The sequence below is a fragment of the Triturus cristatus genome, chromosome 3_1, assembly GCF_964204655.1.
Source record: "Triturus cristatus chromosome 3_1, aTriCri1.1, whole genome shotgun sequence".
In the NCBI taxonomy this organism is placed as follows: domain Eukaryota; kingdom Metazoa; phylum Chordata; class Amphibia; order Caudata; family Salamandridae; genus Triturus; species Triturus cristatus.
The window spans coordinates 1,005,799,791-1,005,813,771 of record NC_140583.1 but is presented as its reverse complement, the minus strand read 5'-3'; the positions used below and the strand labels follow the sequence as shown (position 1 = coordinate 1,005,813,771).

The 13,981-nt window shown below is 45.8% G+C and overlaps 1 protein-coding gene across 2 annotated transcripts in view; it reads left to right on the top strand.

Annotated features, from left to right (window-relative positions):
- BUD13 (BUD13 spliceosome associated protein) overlaps window positions 1-10,944 on the top strand; it is a 136,811-nt gene extending 125,867 nt beyond the window's left edge. For both annotated transcript variants that reach the window (XM_085645720.1, XM_085645721.1), the window contains one exon: window positions 10,339-10,944. In XM_085645720.1, coding sequence (XP_085501846.1) covers window positions 10,339-10,432 — 94 coding nt within the window. In that variant the 3' untranslated portion in view covers window positions 10,433-10,944. The remainder of the gene's footprint in view (window positions 1-10,338) is intronic.
- Window positions 10,945-13,981: the final 3,037 nt, after the last annotated feature.

Sequence of the window (13,981 nt, the reverse complement as noted above, 5' to 3'; positions counted from 1 at the left end):
AGGGCATAGGTATCTCAGAGGCCTACCAGGGGCTGCAGCATGTATTATGCCACCCCTGGGAAGCACTCCAAAATAACACCACAGGCCTGCTACTGCAATCTGGGTAAGGGTGTGCTTGCACCCCTTACTGTGGTATAGGCTACCTATATCTCTACCTTATACAGACACATATAAACCTATAAGCCACTCCTATGGCAGGCCTTGAAAATCCTGAAGGCAGAGTGCTTGGTTTTATGTGAGAGGGTGCCCAAGCATGAGCTGAGCCCCTCTGCAGCATTCGGAAATACTTCCTTATGGCTGTTCTGTGATACAGCCATACCATATACTCTTAAGTGAATTATAACCTCGCGGTGAATGATAACTTTGGGATGGCTGCATCAAAACATGTCGTGTTTGGTGTCAAACGCTTTGGCGGCGGGGTAGCATTTCACCGTTCTAGAGGGAGAGACATGTTCACACTGGCTTAACCCGGTTAAAACTTTCCAAAGCCCTGGCATCACAAAATGGATGCCACTGCCACAGACACGGGTCTGGCCTCCTGCTGCTGGGGGAAACTCCGGCAGGGGAGGCCTGGACAATAGGTTTCATGTCACAGGGAGGTGTAACCACCTCCCCAGACAGGCAGATGTGTATTCAGAGAATGCTTTTGAGACACTGCCTGGGACACACAAGGTGTGTTCTTATACCACTTTTTTAGTTTATGCTTTGGTACGCCCCTAGGGCTCAAACGTGTATTTGTGCTTTTACTGATGCTTAATCACTTGTAACTTTAGTACTTTGAACTCCAGTCTCATAAAGAGACTAGAGGGGTGAGTTTAGCCTTAAATACATAGATTTTGAATATATACCTGGTGTGGTTGTCTTTTCATTTGATCATTCAAGAGATTATAGGCTGGTAAAACAAGCTGCTTTACATTCCTTCAAGACTTAGCCTGAAGGCTACTCTCCATAGCTACCACTAGGATAGCTTTCACATAAGGTTGTCTTTAACCATTCACCATAAGGGTTGTTTGGACTGATACAAGGTGCCCACTAGAGCTAGTGGACAGCATATATCAGGCCACCTTCTCACAGAGAGTAAAGGCCGAGTCCATTGTTTTCAAAATTTAAAATGGGTGGTTAGCAAATAATGGGGATGTCCCTTTTTTAGGTCTCGCCTGAGCCAGCGCATGCGCTGACCTGTGAGACATTTAGTATTGGGGTTTTCAAAGTGCTGCCAGACCTCGCTGGCCTAAAGCTTGCGTTCACGCGAGCGTGCTCGCGCGCAGCCGCCATCTGCCTCCCTTCCAGCGCGATCACTGCTGCGCGATCACTGCTGCGCACGCACCGCTCACGTGCTTACCACAGAGTGCGTCATCGCGATCACTTTCACGGCTGCGCGGCCAATGCTTGTTAAATGTGCATCATAAGTAACACTCGCTCTCAAAAAAGAAACTATTTAAAAAAGGTCTGTACAGACACTGACCCCGTCTGTTTATTACTACGGTATGTTTATTTTTGTGAGTGATGGCTGTCCTCATGTCTCCTGAGATCCCAAGAGAAATGCCATGGGTGGAAAAGGAGAAAAAACTAGGGATAGAAACTGCTAGCCCCAAGTGACGTCTGACATGCCACTTTGCTAGCGTGACGCTTTAAAACCAAAACATGTGCGTTATTGTTACAGAGCTCCTTTGCTTTTATAGAAGCGTAGGGAAAGGCTTCCGCTGTGATGTTCGCATTAAAAGTTCTGCTTATCTCTGCCGGCACCAAGGTTGAACCTAAAAGCTGTTTGTGCGAACCTATAATTTTCTCAAAGCATTATGAACACTCAGCCACAAATCAAGTCTTGGCTGCAGAGCCCCGCACACTCCTCTGCCCCGGCCCCTCCTCTCTTTCCATGGGAAAGAATTCACGGTTTGCAGTCAGAAGCCCTTCTTTGCCTCCTTCACTGCCTCCCCCAATAGCCAGAAAAGGACAAACCTCTGGTGCATTCAGAACTTTCAGTAAAAGAAAACGTGAAAAAGAAAACACGTATTTAAAGATTAATAACGTATACTATGTTGCATCTCCCAAATGCATTGAGCCTACACATCAAACCCACTAGGTAAAATAAGTTTAAATCTAAATGTATTTACTACTTGAAGCAACAAAAAGTACTAAAAACGTTTCTCTTAAATAACTGTGAGGAAGCGCTCTGAGTGGCCTCGCGGAGGATTGTTTAGAACTATGCAAAAGACATTAGATTAAGAGGAAAATCAATATTACTTTGTTATTATTTAATAGCTCAGCATCTGCCAAAGAGATGGCCTCTTGGCGCTATGAGTGTTGTTTACACTTATCATTGTGTAGAGTGGGCTCCTTGGAAGTTTTTCCTCCGGGCACTTGTGCGTGTGTTGCTGTGTTTGATATAAAGTGCATCATCTCCCCTTCCCTTCACACCTCCACACTCCATGCTCACTGGTGGCAGCCCTTCACTCAAAGCGCTTCAAAGCTGACAGGAATTTGACAACAAGCGCTTTCTAGAAATCCAGCTATCTGCAGTAAACTCCTCCCAGTCCATGTCGGGCACCTCTGTTAGAGCCATGTGCTTACTGGGAAACACGCGTACAACATGTATGTCCACATTTGGCATTATTCAAGAGAAATATGTGTTACTGTTGTTAATTGCATGTACAGCGCACAAGTGCGGCGTCGTAGCAGGAGTTTGCACTGGCACTTTCAGTATTCTGTCGAGGGGTGTTGTAAGTGGGAGAAAGTAAAGCGGTAGTGAGAAATGTCAGAATGAAATCGCTGGCTGAAAAGTTGACTCCGTCACAGATGTCTGCAGTTGTCGGCATGTGTGATGTAGCGCCCACAATGGGCTTTTCAGCGCTCCCACGTCGGCCCTCTTGACACGTGCATGCTCCCCGCATTCCTCGGTGCCAGCTCGAGAGCCCCCCCACCCCTCCGTGCTCACGCAATCGATACCGGACGCTTCTGAGGGTGAGAGTGGAGAATAAACCATCTCCGCCATTCGTCCATTTGGGATAGATTCAGAGTGTAAAGTAAAGTGGGCAATAATTGTCTCCCAGAGAGCTGCCGGTTTGTGGCGTGCGATTCATTGCATTATTTGCAGGGATGTGTTCGGGTAACTGGTCTCACTAAGGGGGCTGCAAGGCACCCCGGGCAGCTTTGAATGCGAGTGCCCTCTCAGCTGGTGCCTTTGGTTTGCACATTCTCCTCGTGTTCCCAAAGCGCACTGAAGAGTGTGAAATGTGCGACGATGACGCGGAATATAGGGGGAGAGAGTGATGTCACGCGTGTAGAGCCGCTCGGTGAATTGAGCAGCTTCTCGGCGCTTCTTAGCAGAGTGATGCATTTTCTCAGTGTAACAATAATGGTCTTTAGGTTGGCTCGGAAGTCTCCTTATTTTAGTAGATTATCTAATGGAGGCCCATGGTGATTAAGTGATTACTAACTCAATTACTTACCTGTGATTATATCGGTCTGAGTCCTTTGCTCCTCGTTACAGTCATGACTGGATGAATGGAACGAGGGAGTGAGGTTTGCATTTCACAATTTTTACCAAGACAGAAGCTCATATTAGAGCTGGGATTGCCGGTCCCAAGCACCAGCTGGAGACAAAGTAAAGTTTATTAATCATGATTTAGTTAATGAAAACCATTACAAGATATAAAAGCACAGTATTAGCCAATACACAGTCTGTTTAAATAATAGGCACTTGCTAAATCTAAGGTCACTTCAGGACATGTTTTAAATTATATACACACAGTAAGTTGCAAGTGCGTAAGATCTTCAAACAGCTGGGAACACAGCTATTGAGCTGGGGGACACATCTGTTTATCCCCTGGGTCACAGCTGTTCATCCCCTGGGTCACAGCTGTTCAACCCCTGGGTCGCAGCTGTTCAACCCCTGGGTCGCAGCTGTTCAACCCCTTGGTCGCAGCTGTTCATCCCCCGGGTCGCAGCTGTTCATCCCCTGGGTCCCAGCTGTTCATCCCCTGAGTCCCAGCTGTTCATCCCCTGAGTCCCAGCTGTTCATCCCCTGAGTCCCAGCTGTTCATCCCCTGAGTCCCAGCTGTTCATCCCCTGAGTCCCAGCTGTTCATCCCCGGAGTCCCAGCTGTTCATCCCCTGAGTCCCAGCTGTTCATCCCCTGAGTCCCAGCTGTTCATCCCCTGAGTCCCGAGCTGTTCATTCCCTGGGTCACAGCTGTTCATTCCCTTGGTCACAGCTGTTCATTCCCTGGGTCACAGATGTTTATCCCCTGAGTCAAGCTGACCCCTGAGGTAGGTGGCTTCTTCAGGAAGGCCCAGCCAGGCTTTGAGTTTTTTATCCAACCAGTGAAGTCCAAGATTGTACATGCTGGACCTCCCATCTGGCCCATGACATCAAGAACAGTAATTATTGAAAGCAGGCACCTTTCATATGTAAGTTTCAACACTTTTAGCGTAATTTCACATTACCTCTGTCTATTCGCCTGCATCACCAGCATGAGTTAGTTGAGGGAAGCAACAGAACCAGGATAACATGCTGCATGTCTAAACGCGTATAAGGTCCTAAAGGTGAGGCCTATTGGCTATGCCAATGCTTGTTTCGGGTCCTTACCGAGAACGTTGCTTTTTTTTCTACTATTGGATTTCTAACTCGACATGACATGATACATAGGGTGATACGACCTACTGCAGACATCGATGTAAACAGCTAAGAGGTTAATAACATGCCACCTGTATATTATTATTATTTTTTTTTTCCTACAAACTTTGCCCTCAAAGAAATTGGCATCATAAAAAGAGCATGTGCAATGGGAAGTTAACCCACATCAAGATGAAAGAAGCTGTGGAGACTTGGTTGATCAATGAGAACGAAGAAGGGAAGGAATGCTTAAATTAACTTCAGCCACTGGCGATCACTCAAGGCTAACATTGGCTTTTTGTGCTTTTTGGCACAAAACGCCAAAACTTAAAACTTTGAAAATTCATATTTCTGGTTAGCCTTTTTGTATATTTGTAATCGTTTTGTCATCTTGTTGAATTTTATCCGATTTTTTCCAGTTTGGTTTGGGATTTTTATTGTTTTGCATTTTCACTTTATTACTTTTTTAGTACTGCATAAATACTTTACTCATTGCCATATATTAAGTCCGTCGGCTCTGTGCCGTAGCTACTAGCGAGTTGAGTTCAGGTTAATTTAGTAACAATGAAAGTTCATCATTTCAAGGGTTATAATTGTTCCTTGAGGTGTTTACCCTAAATATTAATTCAGTTTCTTACACTGAGGGCTTAATTGGGAAGCTTAAGTTGATGGGTTACCTCGTTAGGCAGAATTGGTGTTGCTTGTTGGAGCTAGAAATGGTTCAATCAATCAATCAGGGAATTGTAAGCGCGCTACTCACCCGTGAGGGTCTCAAGGCCCTGGGGGGGGGGGGGGGTCTGCAGATCTATTTAGCCGAAGAGCCAGGTCTTGAGGGTCTTCCTGAAGGTGTTCAGGGAGGGGCCGCGTCTGATGTCTGCCGGTAGCTCGTTCCAGGTGTTGGCTGCAATGTGAGAGAAGGATCTTCCACCTGCTCTGGCTCTGTGGATGCACAGGTTTTCGGCCAGTGCGAGGTTGGAAGATTGAAGGTTTCTTTTGGGTACGTGGAAGTTGATTCTGTCGTTGAGGTATTTGGGTCCGTTGTTGTGTAGGCATTTGTAGGCGTGAGTGAGGATTTTGAAAGTGACTCTTTTCTCCACGGGGAGCCAGTGGAGACTTCGTAGATGTTGACTGATGTGTTCGTGTCGGGGGATGTCGTGGACGAGTCTGGCGGCGGTGTTCTGTAGTGTCTGAAGTTTGCAGAGTAGGGACTTGTTAATGCCGCCGTGGAGTGCGTTTCCATAGTCCAGTCTGCTGGTAATGAGTGTGTGGGTGACTGTCTTCCTTGACTCAGGGGGGATCCACTTGAAGGTCTTGCGGAGGGTGTTGAAGCAGCTGGAGGTGATGGCGTTGACCTGTCGGTTCATGGTGAGTGATCAGTCGAGTACGATGCCGAGTTTCTTGGCGTGATCTGAGGGGGGTAGGTGGACTTCTGAGGGCGGTTGGCCACTAGGTGCTGTCCCATGCAGAAGGGGTGGTACCGAGGACAAGGACTTCTGTCTTCTCAGCGTTGAGCTTCAGGCAGCTGTTGGTCATCCGGACTGCGACGTCTCGCATTCCTTTCTGGAAGTTTAGTTTGGCAGTGGTGGGGTCTTTGGTGAGGGAGAGGATGAGCTGGGTGTCGTCGGCGTAGGATACGATGGTAAGGCTGTGCTGTCGGACGATGGCTGCGAGGGGGGCCATGTAGATGTTGAAGAGGGTGGGGCTAAGGGATGAACCCTGTGGGACTCCGCAGTTGATTTTCGTGGGGTCGGAGAGGAAGGGTGGGAGTCTGATCCTTTGGCTTCTTCCGATGAGGAATGATCGGATCCAGTGTAGTCTGGTGAATAATGTGCGGTGCCGAAGGCCGCTGATAGGTCGAGTAGGATTAGGGATGTGGAGTGGCCTTGGTCAAGGAGGGTGCGGATGTCATCTGTGGCGGCGAGTAGGGCGGTCTCTGTGCTGTGGTTGCTTTGGAATCCGGATTGGGACGGGTCGAGGATGGCGTTCTCTTCAATAAATCGTGTCCGTTTCATGTTGACTGTTTTCTCTGCAACTTTGGCTGCGAAGGAGGAGCGAGATGGGCCGATAGTTCTTGAGGTCGGTGGGATCAGCTGTGGGCTTCTTGAGCAGAGGTCTGACTTCTGCGCGCTTCCAGTCATCTGGGAATGTGCCTGTTTTGAAGGGGTGCTGATGGTGCATTGTAGTTCGGGTGCGATGGCAGCCGCGGCTCTGTGATAGATGTGAGGGGGCAGGGGTTGGTGGGGGCCCCCGAGTGGATGCTTTTCATGTTCGAGGCGGTGTCTTCGGCCATGCTCGGTGTCCAGTTGGAGATGGTGGGCTGGCTGGTGTTTCTGGGGGCGGGGGGGGGGGGCCGTCTGTGGCACCTGGTGGATGGTCGATGAAGTTGTCGTAGAGGTTTTTAGGTCTCGCCTAAGCCAGCGCATGCGCTGCTCGGAGAGACATTTAGTAGGGGCTTTAAAAAGTGCTACCACAAGCTACTTTGGCTGGCCTATTGCTTGCGTTCACGCGCGCGTGCACGCACGCAACCGCCAGCTTTATCTGTCTTTCCTCTCACTTGATTGCTTCCTCACCGCTCCTCTGCCCCTCCCCCGCCACGTCGCGCTGCTTTCACTTTCGCGCGCGGCCAATGCTTGGTATGCTTGAATACTCCGCCATTGTTGATTTCAGTGATTCGCTTCTCACCTCTGCTCCTGCAAACAGTTAGCTTTGTGTTAAAGCAATTCAGTGTCAGAAGGGCATCGCTGTTACCCGACCCTTTCATCCTTTAGTCGCATCAGACACTACACCGACATGGCTGACTTCACGGGGTGAGAGCACACGTTAAAAGTTCCTATAAGAGGTCTAGTGCGAAGGCAGCTGCCGCTACTGAACAGCAGGGTTGGACAGGGACAAAAACTAAGCCCAGGCTCACAATACATGCTTGTAGAGACGCATGCCTGACACATTTGTACTTTTTTTTTGTTACTATAGTCGTGCCATTAAGTAATACTGCCAATGACAAATATGACTATAAACCACCTTGTAGGCACTCATTTATCAACATTAGAAGGATGAAACGGCCCCGCCCAATGTTCAAGTGTTTAGAATACACAGTAGATCTAAGTTGCATATTCTATGCCATTACAGGGAGTGACACCGTGTGTTCTGATAGTAATTGAGCCACCAAAGTGATCACATTTTAAGCAACATTACAGGGAGTAACTTCACGGCAATGTATCATGCTGAAATGTAATATTTAAGAAATGTTTGCCCAAAAGACCATACATTTAATAAAATAGCAAGCCTATGTCTGTATAAAGAAAAGTCCAGTTATCAGAGATTAAACGTTCAAAATAGACCACCTCTTGGATCTAGTCAGTAATTAGAAGTGTTGTCAGCGTAGATGTGAGCAAATTTTACCAGAAATTTGATTAAACAGTACATACTTCAGCTAGCAATTACCATTAATGCACTAAACAGTAATGAACGCTAGTGATCCCAGCAAGTCTAGGAAATATTGGCTACAGAATGTACTGGGGAGTAATGACTTCAGTGAGCATCAATAACTGATAGATAAGATACGCAAACAATCACTTCGAAGCTACATGACACACTAGTAAAATGCTGCGCACAAGAAGATGCACTTTCTTACTCCCTCCCTTTCACATCTGAAACTTATAAACAATCTCAGAAATGTGGCAGTTCATGTGCAAATGTTAAGAAAACATGGAAATTACTGCAATCTTGCTTTAGTGTCTGGAAATAAAGTGAGATGGTGCATTAGAACAAACAACACAGCTTGATAATATTTACAGTTTGATATTTAAGATTATAATATTTTGAGTTTTTTTCAGTGAGTAAGACAAAAATAGGTATGGTTTATACATTAATGTGAAAGGAATAAAATACTCATTCAGGAGTTATAAAAGAAAGGACCAGCTGGTGTCCAGAAAATACTCATCGACCGCCCACAGCTGTTAAACAGACGTGTCACCACAATTCACGTTTGCAGTCATTGCACAGATTCTTTAATTGCAAATACAGTTCTATTATTTTAATATACCATGTTCTTGCAAAAACTGTGTTAAATGCACCAAAGAAGGAGCAAACATTAGAAAAGCCCTCAGGGCTGGCCTTTGCAGGACTGCAATGTTTGCAAAATGCATTAGAAGGTAAAAGCAAATAAATCTTTGTTACGTTTTCATGCTTGAAAAAAGAGGGGTGTAATATGCCTCACTGCAAAAGTTTTTAAAAAAACATTAAACTAAAACAAATGAAATACTAGCTACCAGCCTTGGCATTTAATTCAGCTACTTTTTAGGCAGGTATAAGGAAGCAAAATGTGGTCACTCACAGTAAAGAGAGCCAATAGCTGATGGGGGCGGACCCATTGCCCCAGGCTGTGATTGGCCGAAACAAAAGGAGAAGGACTCCTGAACGGATGGATGATGAGGGGTCACTTAAAATCCTGTATGTATGCATTTTTTTATATATTTTTTTAAACTGGACGCTGGCAAGACAGATCAAGCTATCTCCAAGCTAGATAAAAATGTCACAGTAAAATTTAAATGTAGGTCTTTCACAGAAGAAACGGTGTTAACAGCTCAGTATCAGTATCCTCAATGCAAGTTTTCATATGCTTAGCTATCTGTGAGGTGCAAGCACAATATTGGTGATATAGGCGGTCTTAATATCAACTGATGTGCAGGACATGCTGTGGCAGGGGAAGGTAGAGGGTCCCAATGGCACAGTGAACAAGCATTAGCCTATAGGTCTCGCCTTTGGGACCTTATAAATGTTTAGCCATGCAACACTTGATGTTGTTGCACCAAGGATATTGTGCTGTATAACCAAACACTTATAAGGTCCCAAAGGCGAGACCTATTGGCTATGCCAATGCTTGTTGATCTTGAGGTGGAAATAGGTTCCAAGCTTGTCACAGAGGTCTTTGGATGGGGTGATGTCTGTGGCTTCGCTGCGTGAGTTGGTGAATTCTTGAATGACACTGAAAAGTTCCTTGGAGTTGGCCAGGATTTTGTTGTGGATGAAGTTCCTCTTGGTGGCTCTGATCTGGTTGTGGTAGTCCATCATGGCGTCCTTGTAGGTGGTGTGGTTTTTGGTTGTTGTGGTGTTTCTCCAGTTCTTCTCCAGGCGTCTGCAGGTGCGTCTGGCTTCTTGGGGAGTGGTGGTGAACCAGATGGCTTTCCTGGGGCATTGTCTGTCGGGGTTGCGTAGCGGGGCGAGCTTGTCTGCACAGTCTGAGATCCAGGTGTGGAGGTCTCTGGCTGCGTCATTTGCGTCGTGTGCCCAGGTGTGGTTGTCTCGGGTGAGGGTGGAGTTAAGTTGCTCGTCGGTAATCTTGCTCCAGTTCCTTCGTGGTGGGTGTGGGGCTGGTTTGGGTGCCTTGGGTATGTTGATGGCCAAGTGTATGCAGTGGTGGTCGGTCCATGGCTGCTGCATTGTGTGGATCAATTGGATGCTGTTTCCTGCCTCTGATGGTTGGCTACATTGCATCATTGACCGGGTTAACCCAAGACCAGAGGGGCTTTGCAGGCTACTCCTATGGGCCATTTCTGAAGCTGACCTTTGCCTTAGAGTCTCTATTGAAAGTTTGAAGTGAAAGTGCTGTAAAAGAAAGTGCTACAAAAAATTATGCTACCATACGCTCATTAACTCTTAAGCCTTGAAAGTCTTTGCCCGTACAGGGAAGCTTTTAATTATACATTGTTTCTTTTCCGTCTGACAGGTCCAGTGGATTTGAACAGAAACGATATGCCAGGCAAGCCGACAAGAAGGCAGTCCAAGAAATTGCATACAAGTGGAGCGTGGAGGACATGTAACTTGGAGCTGGCTGGGTAGTTTCTAAGGATCGACGTGCTGCTGTTGCTCATAGTGAAGCAGACTACTTCAAAACATGATTGGTGGCAGAAGAAGAAATGATGCCAGTACATAGCTGGGAGAGACTCTTGTAGACCCCATTCAAGGGCAGTCCTTTTCTGAGTAGGGACATTTTCAGAGGGGCTTGCTGCTCAATGTGAAGTGCGTTTGAAAAAGCTACATGAGCCTATGGACATCAAGCAGTTTTAATAAACAGTGAACTGCTGCAATGCCTTCCTCTGAAGGTTGGCACTTACAGTCTGCTAGAGCTCTGAGAAAGGGGTTGATGGACCTTTGCCTCAATCTCAGGGTAGGTTCTCAAGGAGTCTTCACTGTTATCCTGGCTCCTTAGATCTTTTTTTAAAAGTGTATTTTCTTACTCCAAGAGCCTACATAATTCGTTTTTCATTGCAGATGTATTTTTCAGTTTGGTATTTATTTGACAACTTACCTTAATAAACAAGTTGTGACAGTCTTGCTGTGTGGTGGGTCATGCCTTGTGCTGCCAGTGTAGTGCCTCGCTTCATTCTTGTCATGGTTAGTGTGCTTGAGGGCATCCTGATTTGGAGCTGCGCATGAGTTGTCTTTTACTTTTCACCTGTATCATCAAAATCTGGAATACCAGACCTTGATAAAAGACATCTGCTGGGGCAGAGCTTTGGTGCCCTACCCTCCCAGGCAGCCCCACGATTAAGGCTGCGTTGTGTGTGTGTCAAGGCACTAGCAGTGACACAGTTCCTTTAAGGATGAGGCAGATTGTGAGTGTTAGCATTCAGTTTGACCATGTGATGGGGATGGCAGCACCTTTTTCTTGGTTGGTTCTTGGCCATGCTGGTGACTGAGAGGGTGTTTGAGCAGAAAGCGGTAGTAGCTGCCTCATGAGTAAGTTCATGGCCCAGTTCATGAACCAGTCATTGTATTTTTATAACTAGTGGCTTGATCGGACTAATACTCCATGTAGGACACCTGAATATTTTCCATTGGCAAATGATTCCCGAAAACAACCGGTTTTCTCTGCAGCATGGTTGTGGTGTAGATGATGTAGTTTTTTTTCAAAGGACAGTTTTGCTCTGTCTGTAGCATGGATCTCTGTAAGATGTCCCCTGCTTCTGTAACAGGCTAGTTTAGTTTGCAGCATGGGTCTGTTGTTTCTGCAAAGAGACAGTTTGCAACTCCAGCAGGATGACCCATGCTTTGCTTAATCTTACCATCAAATGATTGGATCCGAATTAGGTACTCAAAGTTTGAAAAGGCAATGGTGGAGAGCCACTCTAGTATTACTTGCCAGTAACCTTTCTTCCCCTGCCTTGAAATCACTGTATTATTGATACATTCAGACTCAATTCAGTGGCTCAGTGTTACTGGATTTCTTAAAAGCATATTAATTTAAAATGCTGCTCAAAAAAGTCACTGGTTCTCTGGTATATTCATTGTTTCTCCTAATTAAGTACAACAGAACAGGTTTAGGATTTTGAAATGGGTCCTTCTTGAAAAATCATTGTCTCCAACTCCATGAGGCTCTGCATGAGCAAGTATTCCTGCATCAATATTTACAGTTACAATTTTTTTATAGAATGATGTCAAGCTACAAACAGATCCAGCTGTCTTTTGCAGAGAGCATTGTATACAGTACTCCACAGAGCCAATCCTTGCTCGAGATTGGATGGCTTTCTTGCTAATTTCAGCTGCCTTGCTTCATGTTTGTGGCTTTCTTGCTCCCTGTGTTTGACCCACCTACAGGAGCTTTTTGGTTTCACCGTCATCAGATACGTCATACGTGCTGCTCTGAATACAGCATTGAACCTAAAAAAGCAAGGTCACTTACCATTGCCACATAGTGGTCACTAGAAAAACGGCAGCAGAAATGTTAAAGAGACAACTTTGATCTTGACTTGCATTGAAAGAGGTTATAAAGAAATCTTGTCAATGCCAGTTGGTCTCGCTTGTAGGTAAGGGTAAGTGAAACTGGGTGGCAGTGCCACTGCTTGTTAATACAGCTGTAAGTCTGTTCCTAAGAGCACCACAATTTTGCAGAGAAGATATTGGAGGGTCTTAAGGGATGGGTGGTTAAAAAAGGACCAGAAAGTTTGCTTGTGACTTTCTGTTCAGCAACTGTGGGTACTGCAGGCAGCCTGGGAGAGCTGGAATGTATGTGGAAAGCTGATTTGGTTACTTTTGTAATGTTTTAAATGCATATCCAAATGTAAGTTATTTTGCAGGTCTTTGCATCGGAAGTCATTAGATTGCAGTCATTACATGGGGAGTACCTCTACATTGCAGATTATTACATTGAGAGTATGTTACTTAACAGGTAAGGTGTTAAGTATTACTTTTCGACACACATATATATATATATTGATATAAATATATATAGATTTGTATATTCCAATTTAATTTTACAAAAATAAATTATTTAAAATTAATTTAATAGTCCACTTTAATATTTTAAAACGAAACCACTACTATTTAGTATTAATATTTTAAACTACCTATCCCTTAACTCTCAAACACATTACTAACCACCAAGGACCCCTAAAACAAAACAACTCCTTTCTAACTCTTTGTATTACTCCCACTGCCCAACCAGGAGGCCTACAAGCTTGTGGCTTCCCATATAAAGTACTCAACCCTGAGCCCTAAAAAGTCCTTACTTAATCCCTATGCACTACGCATCCCTGAGTCCCAAAAACTCTTTACTATCTTTATGAAGAGAAACATCAGAAATCTGCTGTAATAAGGAGGTTCGAGGCATGTGGGCTGCTGAATTCATATCTGTGCATAGATCGCCGCCTAGTGTTGGGTCCGGATGTTTGCACGTTGTTGTCCTGGAAGAGTCTTCGAAGTATCACGAGATAGGTGACTCCTCCCCTGGACTACATTGCGCATGGGCATCCTCTCCATCCTTAGATTGTTTTTTTCCGCCATTGGGTTCGGATGTGCTTATCTTAGCTCAAGTTAGGAAAATTCAGATTAAGGCCAAAAGGCCTTTAGTTATCGTCGGTACTGTTCCCGTTCGGTGTCGACTAATTTCTTTAGTGCTTTAGCACCTTTTTCCAGCTTTTCGGATCCGTTGGTCCGAACTTCGAACTTCCATCGACGATGGAATCGAGGACTCCATTCAAACGGTGTCCTTTATGCCACGCAAAATACCCACACATCGACGTCCATCCGGTATGCAACAAATGTCTCTCACCGGATCACGATGAGTCAAAATGTATGGCCTGTGCTCGATTCCGATCCAAGAAGACTCTCCGGAATCGACGGGCGGCGAGATTAGAAGCGCAGCAATCAGCGCCTGCCCCGGCCAACATCTTCAGCACCGAAGACGAGGACGCCGAGAGCGTGGAAGAAGTAGACTCCAGCCCCGCTTCCGAACACGACTCCCGATCGGAAGACGACGATTAGGTGCTTTTTCAAAGGGAAGAAGTCATCGACGAGGTAGGAGACTACGATGAGGCCTTTGGGGCCGAAGAGGATAGCTCTAGAGAGGAGCTGGGCCCACCCGTCGATAC